General features: G+C 43.8%; 1 protein-coding gene across 1 annotated transcript in view; it reads right to left on the reverse strand.

The window, feature by feature from the left end:
• tut7 (terminal uridylyl transferase 7) overlaps positions 1–16,081 on the reverse strand; it is a 43,353-nt gene extending 27,272 nt beyond the window's left edge. The window contains exons 1-14 of the mRNA XM_056286136.1: positions 15,974–16,081; positions 15,286–15,712; positions 14,394–14,548; positions 13,710–13,826; positions 13,246–13,423; positions 11,923–12,011; positions 11,634–11,685; positions 8,490–8,559; positions 7,761–7,887; positions 7,458–7,577; positions 2,909–3,043; positions 1,579–1,756; positions 585–1,279; positions 162–312 (exon numbers count right to left, since the gene is read on the reverse strand). Of these exons, the coding sequence (XP_056142111.1) occupies positions 162–312; positions 585–1,279; positions 1,579–1,756; positions 2,909–3,043; positions 7,458–7,577; positions 7,761–7,887; positions 8,490–8,559; positions 11,634–11,685; positions 11,923–12,011; positions 13,246–13,423; positions 13,710–13,826; positions 14,394–14,548; positions 15,286–15,700 (2,482 nt within the window). The 5' untranslated portion in view covers positions 15,701–15,712; positions 15,974–16,081. The remainder of the gene's footprint in view (positions 1–161; positions 313–584; positions 1,280–1,578; positions 1,757–2,908; positions 3,044–7,457; positions 7,578–7,760; positions 7,888–8,489; positions 8,560–11,633; positions 11,686–11,922; positions 12,012–13,245; positions 13,424–13,709; positions 13,827–14,393; positions 14,549–15,285; positions 15,713–15,973) is intronic.
• Between the last annotated feature and the right edge of the window lie 1,966 nt (positions 16,082–18,047).

Genomic DNA, 18,047 nt, shown 5'->3' on the forward strand with positions numbered 1-18,047 from the left:
AATTGTTGCAAAAAGCTGAAAATGTTGGTGGCATGAGTGCAATAAGCGGGAAAATAGTTCATTTTAAAGCTTGTTGTCACACGAGGAGTAATCTCAATAAAAACTTGCAGAAGTTTGAAAATGACTCAAAATAATCAGTAACAATGCAAACACACACTTACGGTAGCACTGCTCACAGATTTGGTTGAGTGTTTTAAGGAACTTTGATGTCATGGGGGGCAAGGGTTCCAGTTCCACCTTCTTGAAATCTTCTGGACAGTCTTTCTTCAGATGGCCATCACGTTTGCACAAACTGCACACAACCATGTGGGTCTGAGAGAGAATGAAGAGATGTTAAGTTAGCTAGCAATTAAATATGCTTCCCACTGTTTCATGTCCAAATTTACTTAGTCACCTCCAATGCCCCCCTCACCAACTTGGATAATGATGCTTGAATAATTTGAAATTATTTAAGCTTTCTTTTTGAATATTTGTTTGCACATTAGATAAGGTCAAGTTTTCTAGAAAAGCAGACATACACGTAAACATGTACAGCAAAGGCAGCATAAAGTCGTAGGGGAATATCAGCATGGGTTAACCTTTACCTTGCCTCGGGTGAATGCTTGCCTGGTGAACTCATAGCACTGGCTGGTCTGCTCGTGATTCTTCTTTTCAAGGCCCTCGTCTTTAGTTGTGTCCTTTACATCTGGTTGTGACAGGCTGGCAGGAACCATTTCCTCCTCTTCATCATCCATGGACCCAGGCGTGTCTAAATCTGGACCCTCCTCATCGGAGAGAAGCTCCTCGCCTGAAATCTCATCTAAAGGGAAAATCTCCTCGTCTTCCGTGGTGAGGCTGTCCAAGTGCAGTCGCCTCATGTTCTCTTCACAATCCTCCTCCAGCTCATCCTCCTCGTCTCCCTCATCTTCAGAGAGGCTGCTTTTGCCCAAGTCCACTTTTTCGTTCCCTCCGTCTTCATCCAAGTCAGGCTCTTCCTCAACTTCTTCTTCAATAATGCAATCCGAATCATGTGGACCTTCCTCTGTTTCAAAAGTACGAGCAGCTTGTGTTTCATTGGTGACTGCTTGGAAACACGACAGGTGAGAGGTGTCCTCACTCACTGCCTTGTTGCTCAGCCCTTGAAAAGGTCCTTTTGGCTTTTCCATCTTGTGGTTGGCAGCTAGGGTGTTGAGAGGCAGGGCAAAGTACTTGTACGTGGTTTTTAGGCAGTGAAGGATATACTCGTACATTTGCTGACTGTTCACTGTGCGGGCCACATTCCTCTTCACAGAAAACGGGTCTAAACATGGGCATATTAGACATGAATAAGGTAATTTACAACACTTCAGAGTGCCAAAACAACTGACTAATAACCTTCTTCTTATCAGTAAATCATTAGACCCAAATGCACAGAGAGCTTGACGTAAAATATAAAAATCCATTCATATCAACAAAGACAGCCAGTTCTCATACTTGTTGAAATCAGATCATAAATAATAATTTTTCTTTGATACTTTGTGCAAATGAAAGTAATTCCTCATAAAGCCAAGTATTTCCCTTTACAAATCAATATATATGAAATTGAGAAGAACTCCTGACCCTCCACAGCAATGCGTTTCTTTGGCCAATCTTTCGCTTCCCGGGAGAGGAGCACGCTGGTACGCACGCTGATCACATTGTCAGCCATGTTGAACTCCAGCGAATAGAAACGCAGCATTTCAACCCACAGCAGCCCAATGTCCTCAGAGGAGGAAGGGCTATTAAAAACAAGTGGAGTCTGTAGAAAACACACACACACACACACACACACAAACTTACAATAAAATCTAAAACAAGCACCAATCCTCTTGAGTAAAAAAATGTTTCAATGGCAGGATTCACAAAACCATCCATCATGAGGTAATTCTGCTTAAAAACTGACCTTAGGAGATTGATTTCTAAGGGCCTAGACACACCAAACCGACTAGCGGCGATGAAGGCCGACTGCTGCGTTGTCTCACGTTGCCTGCCATCTGGGCCAAAAAGTAGCACTTGAACACACCGCAAAGACTACAGCTGACGGCCAGCTAGCATGTACATTCTGCACTTATTCACTTAGACTACATTCGACGGCCAGCTAGCATGTAGGTTCTGCACTGATTCACTAAGACTACAGCCGACAGCCAACTAGCATGTAGGTTCTGCACTGATTCACTAAGCTGAACAGCCAGTCAGAGTGATCTCTCTCACTGACAGGCTCTGCCGATTCAACATGCCACATCGTCTGAAAAGCGGCAGACAGGGGTCCGACGAGTGCAGGACACACCGCAAAAACTAGGGTCACAGACGCTTGCCGAAGGTCTGACATTGGCTGGTGTGTCAGGGCCCTTAGTTGTAAGAGCTTTATTTTCAGTCATTTGCATGAATCATTATTTTACATCATAATCAATCTGCTAATTTGTGTTTTACATACCACAGGAAGTGTAATCAGTTCACCTGGACACAACATGTGCTGAGAGAAACGGTTTTTACATTGAGAGAAACGTTGTGTTTGACAGTGGTTAATTTTTCTTAAATAATTTCACCAGTCACTTCCAAATGAACAAGAGCTTCCCTCTTCAGCTACTCATCATTTACTCAGTCAGCTGCAGGTGTGGGTGATGTATGATGTATGATGCATGATGTATGAGAGGTGGGCACACTGATGGAATCATTTGGGAAAATAGTTGTTATTCAAAAAATACAATGACGCCTCTTACACAGCTGAATGAACAGACTCGCATGGATGTCAGTGGTTTATGTGGAAGGACCCGCTGCTCAACACAGTGATGGAGGTGTTCAATGGAGGACAGCGGATGTATTACCACAAAAAAAATGTTTACATGAAGCACATCACGATGAACAACTTACTTTTTTTAGGGTGTGGATTTTACTTTTAGATCAGCCTTACCTTCCCCTTAATGCCCGAGTCTTGCGTGGGCTGTGAGGACTCTGCAAAGCCGGGAGCGTAGACCCAGTGCACACATCCATCCTCTACGTGTTTGAGACTGAAGTGAGGCAGCTTGCTGAGTGAAAACCCCCTGATCTGAGGACGACAAAATATGATGAACAAAGTTTGAGACAGGCAGGATATATGTAGGACTTGTAAGATTTTCCTCTTCTTTTATAACAGCCCATCGGCAAACCACAAGTATATATTAGGGCTGTTGATTGATTAAAAAAAATTAATTAATCAGAGTTTAGTGTAATTAATTGTGATAAATCACTCTTTTCTTCTTAAGACTGAAGCTTGTAATAATGGATATCAGAATCATGTTTACTGGCCACGTCGCTTCTCACATACATGGAATGTGACTGGTTTCGTGGCTCTCTCAGTGTACTTAACATAGAATAACAACACTACAGCACAACAAACTCCACATATATACAGAAGGACTGACTTATACAGGAGAAATAAGAGGTGATAAAGTGCAGTGGTGCAGAGAATATATCAGAGATGCTGAAATAAAACACTCCCTTCATGGCTCTAATGGACAGTTTTATAAAATATGGCAATCCTTCCTGGGACATGTCAGGTCCCTCCAACTGGATTCTGTCCCCATTGACTAGGTATCCCCCCCCCCCGCACTGTACCAACATCTTGCACTTCCTGGCTGAGTCCTGTTTTCCCCATATAAAAAGCACACAGTATGTACACTATGTTACTGTCACCACATTGTCTTGTTTTGTCTTTTTTTTTGTTGCTTTCTTTTAAAAATGATGTGTATGTGTTTTATGTTATGCTACGTTATGTTGTTGTATGTGTTGGAAATCTTATAAATAAATCATATTTAAAAAAAGGTATGCTGAAATAGCGGCGTCCGGGTAGCGTGGCGGTCTATTCCATTGCCTACCAACACGGGGATCGCTGGTTCGAATCCCCGCGTTACCTCCGGCTTGGTCGGGCATCCCTACAGACACAATTGACTGTGTCTGCAGATGGGAAGCCAGATGTGGGTGTGTCCTGGTCGCTGCACTAGCGCCTCCTCTAGTCAGTCGGGGCGCCTGTTCGGGGGGGAGGGGGAACTGGGGGGAATAGCGTGATCCTCTCACACGTTACGTCCCCCTGGTGAAACTCCTCACTGTCAGGTGAAAAGAAGCAGCTGGTGACGCCACATGTATGGGAGGAGACATGGTAAGTCTGCAGCCCTCCCCGGATCAGCAGAGGGGGTGGAGCAGCGACCAGGACGGCTCAGAAGAGTGAGGTAATTGGTCAGATACCATTGGGGAGGAAAAAAAGGGGGGGAGGGGAATAAAAAAAAATCTGTCTATTTTGCTCCATCCTCCCCGACGTCACTGAACACCTGGTCAAATGTGCGCTGAACTCAGCGGCGCGCGCAGCTCAAATCGTGTTGTGTGGAAAAAAAACTATCTCTCTCTCTCTCTCTCTCTCTCTCTCTCTCTCTCTCTCTCTCTCTCTCTCTCTCTCTCTCTCTCTCTCTCTCTCTCTCTCTCTCTCTCTCTCTCTCTCTCTCTCTCTCTCTCTCTCTATATATATATATATATATATAAAAAGCTTAATATTCATCTCAATAATATAATATTCATATATATATGTGTGTGTGTGTGTAAAGATTAATATTCCTCTTAATACTATAATACTCTTAATATTCTGCTCCTCATTCATTAAGCACTTTTATCAACACCATTGATGGTTTCCGGAAAAAGAACGCTATATATATATATATATATATATACACTACCGTTCAAAAGTTTGGGATCACCCAAACAATTTCGTGTTTTCCATGAAAAGTCACACTTATTCACCACCATATGTTGTGAAATGAATAGAAAATAGAGTCAAGACATTGACAAGGTTAGAAATAATGATTTGTATTTGAAATAAGATTTTTTTTACATCAAACTTTGCTTTCGTCAAAGAATCCTCCATTTGCAGCAATTACAGCATTGCAGACCTTTGGCATTCTAGCTGTTAATTTGTTGAGGTAATCTGGAGAAATTGCACCCCACGCTTCCAGAAGCAGCTCCCACAAGTTGGATTGGTTGGATGGGCACTTCTTTGAGCAGATTGAGTTTCTGGAGCATCACATTTGTGGGGTCAATTAAACGCTCAAAATGGCCAGAAAAAGAGAACTTTCATCTGAAACTCGACAGTCTATTCTTGTTCTTAGAAATGAAGGCTATTCCATGCGAGAAATTGCTAAGAAATTGAAGATTTCCTACACCGGTGTGTACTACTCCCTTCAGAGGACAGCACAAACAGGCTCTAACAGGTACTATTTAATGAAGATGCCAGTTGGGGACCTGTGAGGCGTCTGTTTCTCAAACTAGAGACTCTAATGTACTTATCTTCTTGCTCAGTTGTGCAACGCGGCCTCCCACTTCTTTTTCTACTCTGGTTAGAGCCTGTTTGTGCTGTCCTCTGAAGGGAGTAGTACACACCGGTGTAGGAAATCTTCAATTTCTTAGCAATTTCTCGCATGGAATAGCCTTCATTTCTAAGAACAAGAATAGACTGTCGAGTTTCAGATGAAAGTTCTCTTTTTCTGGCCATTTTGAGCGTTTAATTGACCCCACAAATGTGATGCTCCAGAAACTCAATCTGCTCAAAGAAGTGCCCATCCAACCAATCCAACTTGTGGGAGCTGCTTCTGGAAGCGTGGGGTGCAATTTCTCCAGATTACCTCAACAAATTAACAGCTAGAATGCCAAAGGTCTGCAATGCTGTAATTGCTGCAAATGGAGGATTCTTTGACGAAAGCAAAGTTTGATGTAAAAAAAATCTTGTTTCAAATACAAATCATTATTTCTAACCTTGTCAATGTCTTGACTCTATTTTCTATTCATTTCACAACATATGGTGGTGAATAAGTGTGACTTTTCATGGAAAACACAAAATTGTTTGGGTGATCCCAAACTTTTGAACGGTAGTGTATATATATATATATATAAAACTTTGTTTAAAGAAACACTCAACAGTAGGGAAAGTGCTCAACAAATAAGGAGCAAAATAATCCAGTGAGTCAAGTCAAATAAAGAATTTACTTGACTCACTGGATAAAACATATATATGTATGTATGTATATGTATATATGTATGTGTGTGTGTGTGTGTGTGTGTGTGTGTGTGTGTCTGTCTGTCTGTCTGTCTATGTGTATATATATATAGCATGTTTTTCCGTCAATGGTGTTGTGAGTGCTCAACTAATGAGGAGCGGAATATCAACACGGATACAGGAAAAAAAGTTTCAATACATTGCACGCCCCTAATTTCAGTTGGATCCAACCAAAATTGGGGGCGTGACACAAGGCAATGAAAACTGTATGATTCTTTGTTGAACACATAACATTAGCAGCAGATGAGTGTGAGATGCACGAAACAGGCCTGTACTGCAATGTATTAAAATCTTTTCCCCTATATCCGTGTTGATATATATATATATATATATATATATATATATATATATATATACACACACACACATATATATGCAATATGTACATCGTTACGTCATGCCAATAAAGCCATTTGAATTTATTTATATTATATAGCTTACAGAAAGATAATGTTGAAAATCATGACTGTTCCTTTGAGAAAAATCAGCTTTCTTCCATGGTGATGGGTTTTGCACTGTCCTTTGTTAAACCTGGCCTGTTCCAACGAGATCAATCTCAAAAACAGTGTCCCAGCAATACCTCATTGAGTAAGGAGGTCTTCAGAGCTTTAGGAAGGAGAAAACCCCCTGCCCTTCCTGCCCTACCGCAGAGAGCTGTGTGAGAGATGATCCATGTGATCCGAACTCCTGTATCCATGGTTAACTAGGACCTTGTGATCCGAACTCCTGTATCCATGGTTAACTAGGACCTTGTGATCCGAATTCCTGTATCCATGGTTAACTAAGACCTTGTGATCCGAACACCTGTATCCATGGTTAACTAAGACCTTGTGATCCGAACACCTGTATCCATGGTTAACTAAGACCTTGTGATCCGAACACCTGTATCCCTGGTTAACTAAGACCTTGTGATCCAAACTCCTGTATCCATGGTTAACTAAGACCTTGTGATCCGAACACCTGTATCCATGGTTAACTAGGACCTTGTGATCCAAACTCCTGTATCCATGGTTAACTAAGACCTTGTGATCCGAACACCTGTATCCATGGTTAACTAGGACCTTGTGATCCAAACTCCTGTATCCATGGTTAACTAAGACCTTGTGATCCGAACACCTGTATCCCTGGTTAACTAAGACCTTGTGATCCGAAATCCTGTATCCATGGTTAACTAAGACCTTGTGATCCGAACTCCTGTATCCATGGTTAACTAAGACTTGCTTTGAGATTAGGCCAACTTTGTGCTGACTTCGTATCACCCTCCAAGCAGACTGCAATCAAACACTTAGTTACACCTGCCCTTGGATTACCAGGGGCAGATGTAAGCCCTTCCTCTGTATTGTCGATACTTTTAACTCCAACACACGCACACACACACACCTACCTCGTGGTTTAGATAGGCAGGTAGGAGGGGGTCTTTGCGCTGCTGCAAGAAGTAAATGACCATGAGACCAAAGACATAAGGCGGCAGCCCACCTTCCTCTGATCGGTCCACCTGACAGATCTAAGTCCACATTAAAAAACAAGAACACATGTTACAATTGAAAATGATCCTCGCAGTGACAGGACAAGTGCGCTGTTTTCCTGAAAAAATTCTTCAAAATCCACTTGTGGAAAACTGAGCCACTCTTACGAGCCGCCTTGCTTAGGTAGTGACCAACAGGTTGAGGGTTAACAGGAAACTCACCCGGGCCCAGTGTCTGAAGCCAAGGACTAGTGGATGAAGAAGAGGCTCCTGACTTGCTAGGACGGACAAAAAGGAGGTGGTGAGGCAAGCGTTGTCATTACCTGCACTCACTTTGCAGAGCAGGCCACTGTAAAAACAATCACAACATCAGCGATCTGAATCGCCCCAAAAATACATACACAACTCACAGCAGGCCACATGTGACAATGTCGTCCTGATAAGTGCTGTCCTCTCCTTATCTCTCTGTATGGGTGAGAACATCATGTCAACCTCCTTTAAGTATTCTAGAAGGTTTCATTTTCCTGTGTCAAGAGCATTTTCAGACCTGTTCTCAATATTTGCAGTTGAAAGCTGAACTCAGGACACTCAATTTATCAAGAAGCACTGATTTCCATCAAATGTCAACTTCAAAAACTCATCCCTACTGCTCACTGTTGAGGAAACTACCTGGAATGAACTATTACGGAGTCAAGTATTTCACTGCTTCTAACACGTGTCATGTCACAACGCCATCTGTACAACAATGTGTCGAACTGAACATGCAAACCGGTTTATAGAACTGACAATGTTTCTGATACTGACAAATTGCTGCAGCGCAAATTTGCCTTTGCAGAGACAATGCCATTAAACATCTGTTGAGCACAATGTGCTCTTCTCAGAAGCGGATGAAAATAACTTTGTGTGTCCGTAATGCTGAAAGACAGTTGTGGCACAGATAATGTCCCCCACCTCTTTTTCTCTTTGCAGATGACCACAGGAACCCTGGCATGAAAATCTGCCTCCAGGTCATCAAAGAGAGCTGAAGGCAAAACAGAAGAGGTAAAAAAGAAACAAGAACAAAAAAATAGAACAAAAACCCAAAAATGTCTTGATGCATGCTCAATAATCTAGGTAAGAAAATCACAGGAAGATTATGTGGACACATTTATGGAGAGAGAAACGTTTGATCATCATCATACCCGTGACCTCTTCAGTCTCAACTGACTGCAGGTCAGTGCCGTGTATAGGGAGTCTGGCCATCCTTTGATCTTTGCAACATGCGCTGTGATTGGCTGAGAGCCTGTCACGTGCTTGACGGGTGCCATGTTGCCTACCAGCGTCTGGCTCTGTCATCACGACGTTTCAGTGATTTTTCCTGCATTTTCGGCCCATTGCTCGCCGATGTGTAGCAGCTGAAGGAGAAACGGCGTGTTGCGCGGCTTGGGGCTGTTCCGTTTGGCCGGGACAAGGCCGTATGATGCATCGATTTCCACAAGATGCACAGAGGAGGGCAGTTTGGACCGTGAGGATTCGCAGGCTGGGCTGGTCCCCCTCAGCTTATTCCTACTTGTGCTCGGTGAGTTCATGTCAGTGTTTAGGATTTTTGGATAAACTAACTTCCCTGGAGCAATCCCAGAGTCTGGAAGGTACTGACGTGTGGAAATCAGTTGTGTAGCACATCCAAGCCATGTGTAACCGCTGACAGAAATCAGGCACATGTAAACCGTGTCAGATTGTCATATGGGATGGACTGAGTGACGGGCCTGAGCCTGAGCCGAGGCAGTGTGTGGGTCGTGTTGAGATAAACTAGACAAGAGCCCCGATACACAACTGACGCTGCACGGGCTAAACCCGGGAACAGGTAGGCCTGGTATTTCTCAAGTGTTCCTGATATTATTGCTTCATCATTCACTAGTAGCCTACTGAACGTTGCAAAATATGTAATACTGGTACTGAACACCAGTTTACCCACCACACCAGTAGTTTAGTGGATAAAAACTAAAGTCTCTGGAGTAAATTCTTTGGGTTGAAATCTACATGTGTGCAGCAGAGGCCCCTGCTCAGTGCCTGCGACTGTGTTATGACCACTGGTGGGTTTCTTCCTGACCTCATCACCTTCATCATGGACTGACAAAGTAAAACACATTATTACCATAGCCTCTGCTGCTGATCTGGTGTTAAACCACCTACTCTGACTACTGGTACGCAATGATAAAAACATTTCTGGTTCTCTGAAACTGGGATTGAAATGATGGAAAATCCATAATTTCTGGAACCCTGAGTACTGGTACTGAATGATGTAAAATACATAAAGTGCCTCTCAAAATTATTTATGCAGGGGTGTGGCTTTAAAAGGCCAAACCTCTTTCTCAATAGCTTCAATATGTTGTCTAAATGTTTATCCATCCATTCTATCCATTATCCAAGCCACTTATCCCAACTGGGGTCACAGGGATGCTGGTGCCTATCCCAGCAGTCACTGGGCGGCAGGCGGGAAGACACCTTGTTTCCTCTAAGTTGGGGTCAAAGTCTAGTAATAGAAATTAATAGAGTGATCCATTCATGCTACATTACACCCACAAAACCAGGTCAGCTGTGAGCCTCATTTTGCTATGTGACCAATTAATAAGGTGCCTGAGATCCTCACCCAGCACCCCATCTCTGTTTTCCCTTACTTCTTTGAAAGTGCAGCTTGAGAGATCATGAAGTGAGCGCGATTTTGAATAGCGCGTGCATGGGGCTGCCTACCAGTTGGTAGGCAATATGGCACCTGTGTAGCCAGTTGGCCAGACTCTCTCTATACACGGCACTGCTGCAAGTATCCCCACCCTTATAAATAATACAGTGGCATAACGACTGAAAACAATGATCGGTTTCATATGCAAATTGCCATGAGCATTAACTAGAGTTTCAATGGCCATGTGTACTATTCCCAAAGGATTTGGGAGTGGTTGCAATCACAGCATTGTAAGATGGCGACAGATGTACAAAAACACGCTGTGCCAGAAATTGGTCCACCCCAAGGATCAAGTCCCCCGGCACAAACGGAGCAATATAGTGTACGCTGTTAAGTGCCAGGAGGACTGTCATAACTGGTACATCGGGGAAACCAAACAGGTCCTGGCCAAGAAGATGGCACAACACAGAAGAGCTAAAACGTCAGGCCAGGACTCCAGAGTCTACACCATCTACAGACCAGGACTCCACAGTCACCATCTACAGACCAGGACTCCACAGTCACCATCTACAGGCCAGTGGCCACTCTTTCAAGGATGAGGATGTGCACATCCTTGATAGGGAGGAACGATGGTTTGAACAGGGAGTCAAAGTGGCCATCTATGTGAAGTGAAGCACGAACGACAATCCCTGAACTGGGGGGGGGGGTGTACATCTGTCGCCATCTTACAATGCTGTGATTGCAACCATTCCCTTATCCTCTGTGAATAGTACACATGGCCACTGAAACTCTAGTTAATGGTCATGGTAATTTGCATATGAAACTGATTGTTGTTTTGGGTCGTTATGCCACTGCATTGTTTATAAGGGTGGGATACCTGCACTCAGTTTAGACTGAAGAGGTCACTTATGCCTCTTTTCCACTGCATGGTCCTGGCTCAACTCGACTCTGTTTGACTCTACTCACTTTACTTTTTGGGATGTCGTTTTCCACTGCAGATAGTATCCCCTCATGGGCATGTTGACTAGTTTTTTTTTAAAGATTTTATTTATATTTAAATAAATATTAATAAATATACATGTATTTATTTATTTTTTATAGTGGTATTTTCATGTCACCTTTTAGTATCGCCTCAGCTCACTTGGAACCTCGACGGAGGTGGTACCAAAAAAAGTATCTGGTAGCAGGTACTATTCCTAACTTTTGCCCAGTCGAAAACCAAAAAAAACGAGTAGAGTCGAGCTGAGTCGAGCCGGTACCATGCAGTGGAAAAGGGGCATTAGATGAGTGATGAAATGTTTCTGTCCAGATGAACTGATTCAACTTTCTTTGAAAAACCCCAAAACATGAATGACAGGTTTGTTCTCTCAGCACACCCTACTAACTGTTTCTCTAGTCACGTATAGGCAGTGGGGGTGAAAGATGGAGCAACTCACGGCTCAGAGAGAGGCTTTCCTGGACCAGCAACAAGACATCTGGCTGATGCATCTGTGAATACATTCCATTTCAAAGCCTTTATTCATCATTACTACAACACAGAGGACTTATGAATATGGCACGTCCTGCAAACACAACAGCCACAAAACAGCCACCGTCAAACTTGTACTATACCAAGAATGCAAAGGCGAGAGATGCAAAAGGCAACTTATAAAACCAAATTAATGAGAGATGAGACCTAGAGAAAGCTGTATCATACACACTATTGACCGAACTCCGGCTACTCACGTGAGGAGGATACTGAATGTCAATGTTGATGTCTGAGTCTTTGAACCCAAACTTAGTGCAAGACGATCCATATAGCCTGAGCTTGATTTCTATGTATGGCAGACAGAAAGAGACATGGAGAAGAAAAAAATGGTTAAGCAGTAATGTATAGAAACAGCTTGCTCAAATGTCCTCATGCACACTCAATAATCCAGCTAAAAAATCAAAGAAAGTTGAATCAGTTCATCTGGACACGTTTATTGACAGAAATGTTTCATCATCAGGGGTCTGCGGTGGTGTAGCAGTCTAAGCATCAGCTTTGTGTCAATGCAGTTGCCTACTGGGGACTGGGGTTCGTGCCCCGGTCTCGTCAGATCCGATGAAGCAGCAATAATTGGCAACGCTGTTTTCGGGAGGGGGGCGGAGTCGGCTTGTGTTTGTCACATGAATGCGTCTCTGTGTGTGTGGGAAAAAGCAGTGGTTCGGCCTGGATTCGCCTTGTCACGGAAGTGGCGAGGCGTCTCCTTCGAGACTGCCGGCCGGAGAGATGCAGTTGGCGAACGCATGCAGTACGAGGGTGGGTGTTTGAATTAAAATAGGGATCGATTGGCCACTAAATTGGGAGAAATCCGAAATAAATTTAGAAAAAAAAAATGTTTCATCATCATCTAAGTGACTGCTTCAGTCTCACCTGATGCAGGTATCCCCACCCTTATAAACAATACATTATAAACAATACAGGGACTGCAGGTACCCCACCCTTATAAACAATACAGTGACTGCAGGTGTCCCCACCCTTATAAACAATACAGTGACTGCAGGTGTCCCCACCCTTATAAACAATACAGTGACTGCAGGTGTCCCCACCCTTATAAACAATACAGAGGCATAACGACCCAAACCAACGATCGGCTTCATATTGCAAATTGCCTTGACTGGAGTTATAATGGCAATGTGTATGTACTATTCACAGGATTTGGGAAAGGTTGCAATTGTAAGATGGGGACAGATGTACTCTTAGGCCGCCCCTCAGTTCAGGGATGGCCGTTCCCTCTTCACATAGATGGCCTCTTTGACTCCCCGTTCAAACCAGTGTTCCTCCCTATCAAGGATGTGCACATCCTCATCCTTAAAAGAATGGCGTTGTTCGGTTATTATGCCACTGTATTGTTTATAAAGGCGGGCAGACCTGCAGTCAGTTGAGATTGAAGAGGTAACTTAGATTAAACGTTTCTCTCTCAATAAACGTGTCCAGATGTACTGATTCAATTTTCTGCGATTTTCTTACCTGGATTATTGAACATGCATAAAGACTTATAGCTCTACTTGTTTCTGGTGGCTTACCAGGCAGGACGGAGACAAGAAGGTCTTGCATGGTACAGACAATAGAACATCTCCTCTCTGCATCTTGGTCACTCATCCCATGTTCCCTGACGACAGCATTTAGTGTGATACTGACTGCAGTAATATGCTCCTTCCCTGGAGGCAGGATCTCAGTCAGCATCGCCTGCTCTCGCTTCTCCTTCACACACACACACACACACACACACACACATACACACACACACACACACATTTACTTTACACCTATCAAAGCAATTGTTCAACCTTAAGATTTTAACATACAAAGAGTCTGATGATCAGTATAGTGTGAAGTATATTGTCTGATAATGTCCATGCAATATGTTGAATGCAGTCACTACATAGCATTGGTAATGTAAATCTGTATTCATGCAAATATTTCTACTCATGCAGTTTGGTTTTTGAAATGATTTGTTATTCTACGCAAGCGTAAGACCATCTCTTACCCTTGCCCTCCTCTTGTGCCATTTGTCTTTGATGTGTCTATGAGCAGCAGACACTGACTCCAGCATCACATCACACAGGGTGCAGGTGTACAGGGCATTGGGGTTGCTGCGGGACCTCTGTGATGATATGAAGAAAGAGAGTAAAGACATCAGAATATAACTTTTTATAATGTTAAACCACACGGATACTATACCTTTTTCAGTCATTCATATGAGACAAAGCCAGTTATTCCAACTGCTTATATTCACACTATACTAAGGATTCACATAAACCCCAGATAACCATATTTAACAGGTCCTTATGCCAAAAAACAAAAGAACTAGATGCAAACCTTTCTTGCTTTCTCAGCTTGTTAAAGAAATTGTTCAGATGGTTGTCTTTATGCATGCTCAATAATCCAGGTATCAAAATCAAATAAAGATGAATCAGTTCAACCTGACACAACGTCTATCAATAAACGTTGTGTCCAGATGAACTGATTCAGCTTTATTTGATGTTCAGATGGTTCATTTGTTGGTAAAAGTTGTAAAACAGCCAAAATACCCTCAGTAATTTTCTCTACTTGCACCATAGAGCCCATACTCACTGTAAAAAATAACCTTTTTGGTATTTTAGCGATAAAAAAACCTCAGAGAATTGACATAGTGCTATGTCAATGGAGCAACCCCAACGAGTGAACTAACTTTCTTCAAGCGGAAGATCTCATCTCTGGTAAGCCGCTCCTCTGCCTGTTGCAGACCAAGCAGCTCTTTGGCTGAAAGTGTTGACTCGTCGATCACTGGACCCCTGTCTTCTTCCCCAAAAGCCCTTCTCCGGTCTCGGTTCCTCCGTTTTCCTCCTGAGTAAGACCAAATAGTATGCGTTAAAAAAACTAATTATGGGTCCGTAGTGGTGTAGTGGTCTAAGCATCGGCTTTGTGTTGATGCAGTTGCCCACTGGGGACCAGGGTTCGCGCCCCGGTCTCGTCAGATCCGACTATGGCCGGACTTAATGAAGCAGCAATAATTGGCAACGCTGTCTTCGGGAGGGGGGCGGAGTCGGCTTGTGTTCGTCACATGAATGCGTCTCTGTGTGTGTCGGAAAAAGCAGTGGTTCGGCCTGGATTCGCATTGGCACGGAAGTGGTGAGGTGTCTCCTTTGAGACTGCCGGCCGGAGAGATGCAGTTGGCGAATGCATGCAGTACGAGGGTGGGTGTTTGAACTAAAATAGGAATCGATTGGCCACTAAATTGGGAGAAAAAGGGAAAAATCAGAAATACATTTATTAAAAATAAATAAATAAAAACTAACTACTTCACGGAGCATGTATGTATGCAATGTAAATTTGTTTCCTATACTGATGATCAGCCTGATAAAATGAGAGTGGTTGGTCATTTCAGAAAAGTGATGGTAGCTTAGCAGTTCTTAATGTGAAAGGACAGACTGTTATCCAGCATGGCTGGGTCAAACCAGATGAAACTTAAGGAGGCTTTCAAATATGCCTTGTTACTAGTCTCATTAACTGATTGATATTTTTTGCTACAGCTATGTCTTATTTCCTCATTCCCAGTTGATTTTTGCACACACCCCTCTCACCTGAGTTGTGAATAGTGTCACTTGAATCCTTCCTCCCCTGCTCCCAGTCCTCCTTCAGGCCGCCCCCAGGGACAGTCTTCCTCAGGTTTTGTTGCTGTTGCATGCGCTCTCTCCAGTTTTCATCCCGACCAGCAACACTGCTCTCAGGAACTGGGAACCTTCGAAACCCATCTCTTTGCGAGGGGCTGTGTCCACTTCTGAATGCCCCAAGGGAGCTGCTCAGTGGCCCCAGTCCACCCTTCTTTGGGCTGGCACGGTAAGGCCCGCCTAGGTTCTTCTTGCTATGGTGACCTCCCTCCCGTCCAGGGCTGTATCCTTGTCGCAGGTCCTGGCTCCTCCAAGTTTCTACTTCATCTGCTGTGCTCTGCTCCCATCCTCCTTGCCTGACATGACGTGGCCTGCTTGGTTCAGTCATGGTACACTAAAACTGCAGGGTGAGATGAGTCACACCCGTTTACAGGTAGACCCTGTGAGGTCAAGTCAGTAATACAACTCTACATACTTGTGAAATTTCTAATAACAAATGTCAGCAAGAAACCCTTCAAAATGATGGTTAAGCTTTTCAAGACTAACTCAAAAGTCAAGCTGTGTGGTGGTCATGATGGAAGAAGCAACGAATGTGGATGCCCTGCATTACTGTGTAATGCATATATGTATTATGTAATGCAGTAATGTAATACTGATTTACCGGATTATACTGAACCAGCTGTGAAAAAGAAAGTCTTCCCCGAGGACGATAAACAACCTATCTGTACAGCATTTTCTATCGTACGTATCTTAGAAACGTTAATACTTAGCTATTACCACGTCACACAAGGTGCACAGACTTTGACCTCTGCACTTCATTTAATAAGCCGTTAGCTCAACGCCAACATGCCGCGAAGGCTAGCTCTGTCACCCCGCCTCGCCAGTTGTTTGACTGCCAATGCTAAGCTAGTTGGTGGTGGGTAGCTAAGGTTAGAACAGCCAGCCTAGCTAGCGTGGAGTAATACCGGGCTGAGCCTCGCGTCGGTGGACTGTGTCAGTCAGAACCATGACCAGATTCTGCTGTCCGGCCGTGTACCTGCGTACAGAGCCCACCACCCCGCAGCAGCCGGACGCATGCGGGCTAGCTAGCTGGCTCCTAGCTGCGTGTGACTGGACGAGCTAGCGCGCTGTAGTCCCACAGCAGATACTGAAGTCCATTTGGCGAGTAGGCCAGGTGACGTGACCGGGAAGACAGCTAGCGGCGGCGACCCGACGTGCCTCCAAACCCCGGCTGAAGGAAACTGCGTTGCCGCTTGTTTTGTGTCCATACAAAAGCCTCGCGAACAGACGCGTCGACTATCACTTCAGCACGTTTCTTGCCTCAACGGGAAAGCTGGAGGAACAACGTGTTGTTCTACTTCATACACTGGCTCTTAGACAACAGCACTGCGTACCGGACCTGGTCCACATGTACCGTGTGTGTTTATTCACGAGCACCAGTGGAGCAAATCAAACCCGGCGACGGGACGTCCCCTGGTCCCCCGAGCGGTCCCCTGGTCCCCCGAGCGGTCCCCCGAGCGGTCCCCTGGTCCCCCGGTCCCCTGAGCTCCGTACGGGGCTACCCTGAGGGAGGGCGCCGAGCCGAGACACCCGAGCGAGCCCCGGCCGGGCGCCCTGCCGACAGCTAGCCAAATGGTTAATTTACAATTATCCCACAATTCATAATTCCCCCTTTATACGCAGCTTATTACTGTAGTGCCGGTCTCGCGAGCCCGCTTCCCCCCGTTTACTCTCATCCCAACCTGCGTTCACGTTTATTTACATTATATTCTTTACGGTGTAAATAAGGAGATTTAAAAAAGAACAGTTGGCTTAAAACAATGAAGTAGTTCGCTTACTCTGCCATAGGATTCTGCTGCGTTTCGGTCTTCTTCTTCTACTTCTTTCTCGGGTTTATTGCTGGTTGGCAAACAACAATTTAGTGTATTACCGCCACCTGCTGGAACAGAGTAGCCCAGAACGTCAGTTTAAAAAAAAACAAAAACCCAATTCATATCTTCTCAATCAAAGTAATTATTCTAAGATACTGAAATAAAACCCTATAACACACATTTCCTGAGTTCTTTGGTAGGCAGTTTATCAAGTCTAAATGTACCTCTTCCTTCCTGAGTTTTCGAATCAGATTCTGCCTCGAACCTCAGACAAAATGAGTCAGAAGGTCTTCATGCATGTGTAACAGGTGCAGCCTGACGACAGAAGAGTTAATCTGATGCCACGTATTTTGGTTTGAAAACTTTTCAGTTTGTAACTTTGAATAAAAAAAGAAAGACGTTTAGATGCAGTGGGTTTCATATCGGAGTAATGGCAGCCTACACGAACAGAATTGGGGGTTTTTTTATGACAAAGAACAAACACAAGACATTACAATGAAAATACAATAAACGTACATAAACTTAACATTGAACACAGGGGTACAATCAGTTATTCAAATGTTAAATTACACCTCTCAGAAATATTAACAGTTCTAATGACTTTTGTTTTTACATAAATGAATGGTCTTGATGTGGTTTTGTATGTCTATCAAGAATCCATTTAGTTTGGGTTTTTCCCCCCCATTCTATTTCATCCTATGCACAAAGAATCTGCCAAGAATAATTCATCATTTCACAACAAACATCATGTTGGGGTTGTAATACTTTGTGGTTCACTATAGTCACTCTTTCAGTGGTCTTATAGGAAATTGACAGGAGACGATATCACGTCTGACTACTCTATTTCAGCGTCCATCTTGTGTC

Source organism: Lampris incognitus, chromosome 1 (genome assembly GCF_029633865.1).
Source record: "Lampris incognitus isolate fLamInc1 chromosome 1, fLamInc1.hap2, whole genome shotgun sequence".
In the NCBI taxonomy this organism is placed as follows: Eukaryota; Metazoa; Chordata; class Actinopteri; order Lampriformes; family Lampridae; genus Lampris; species Lampris incognitus.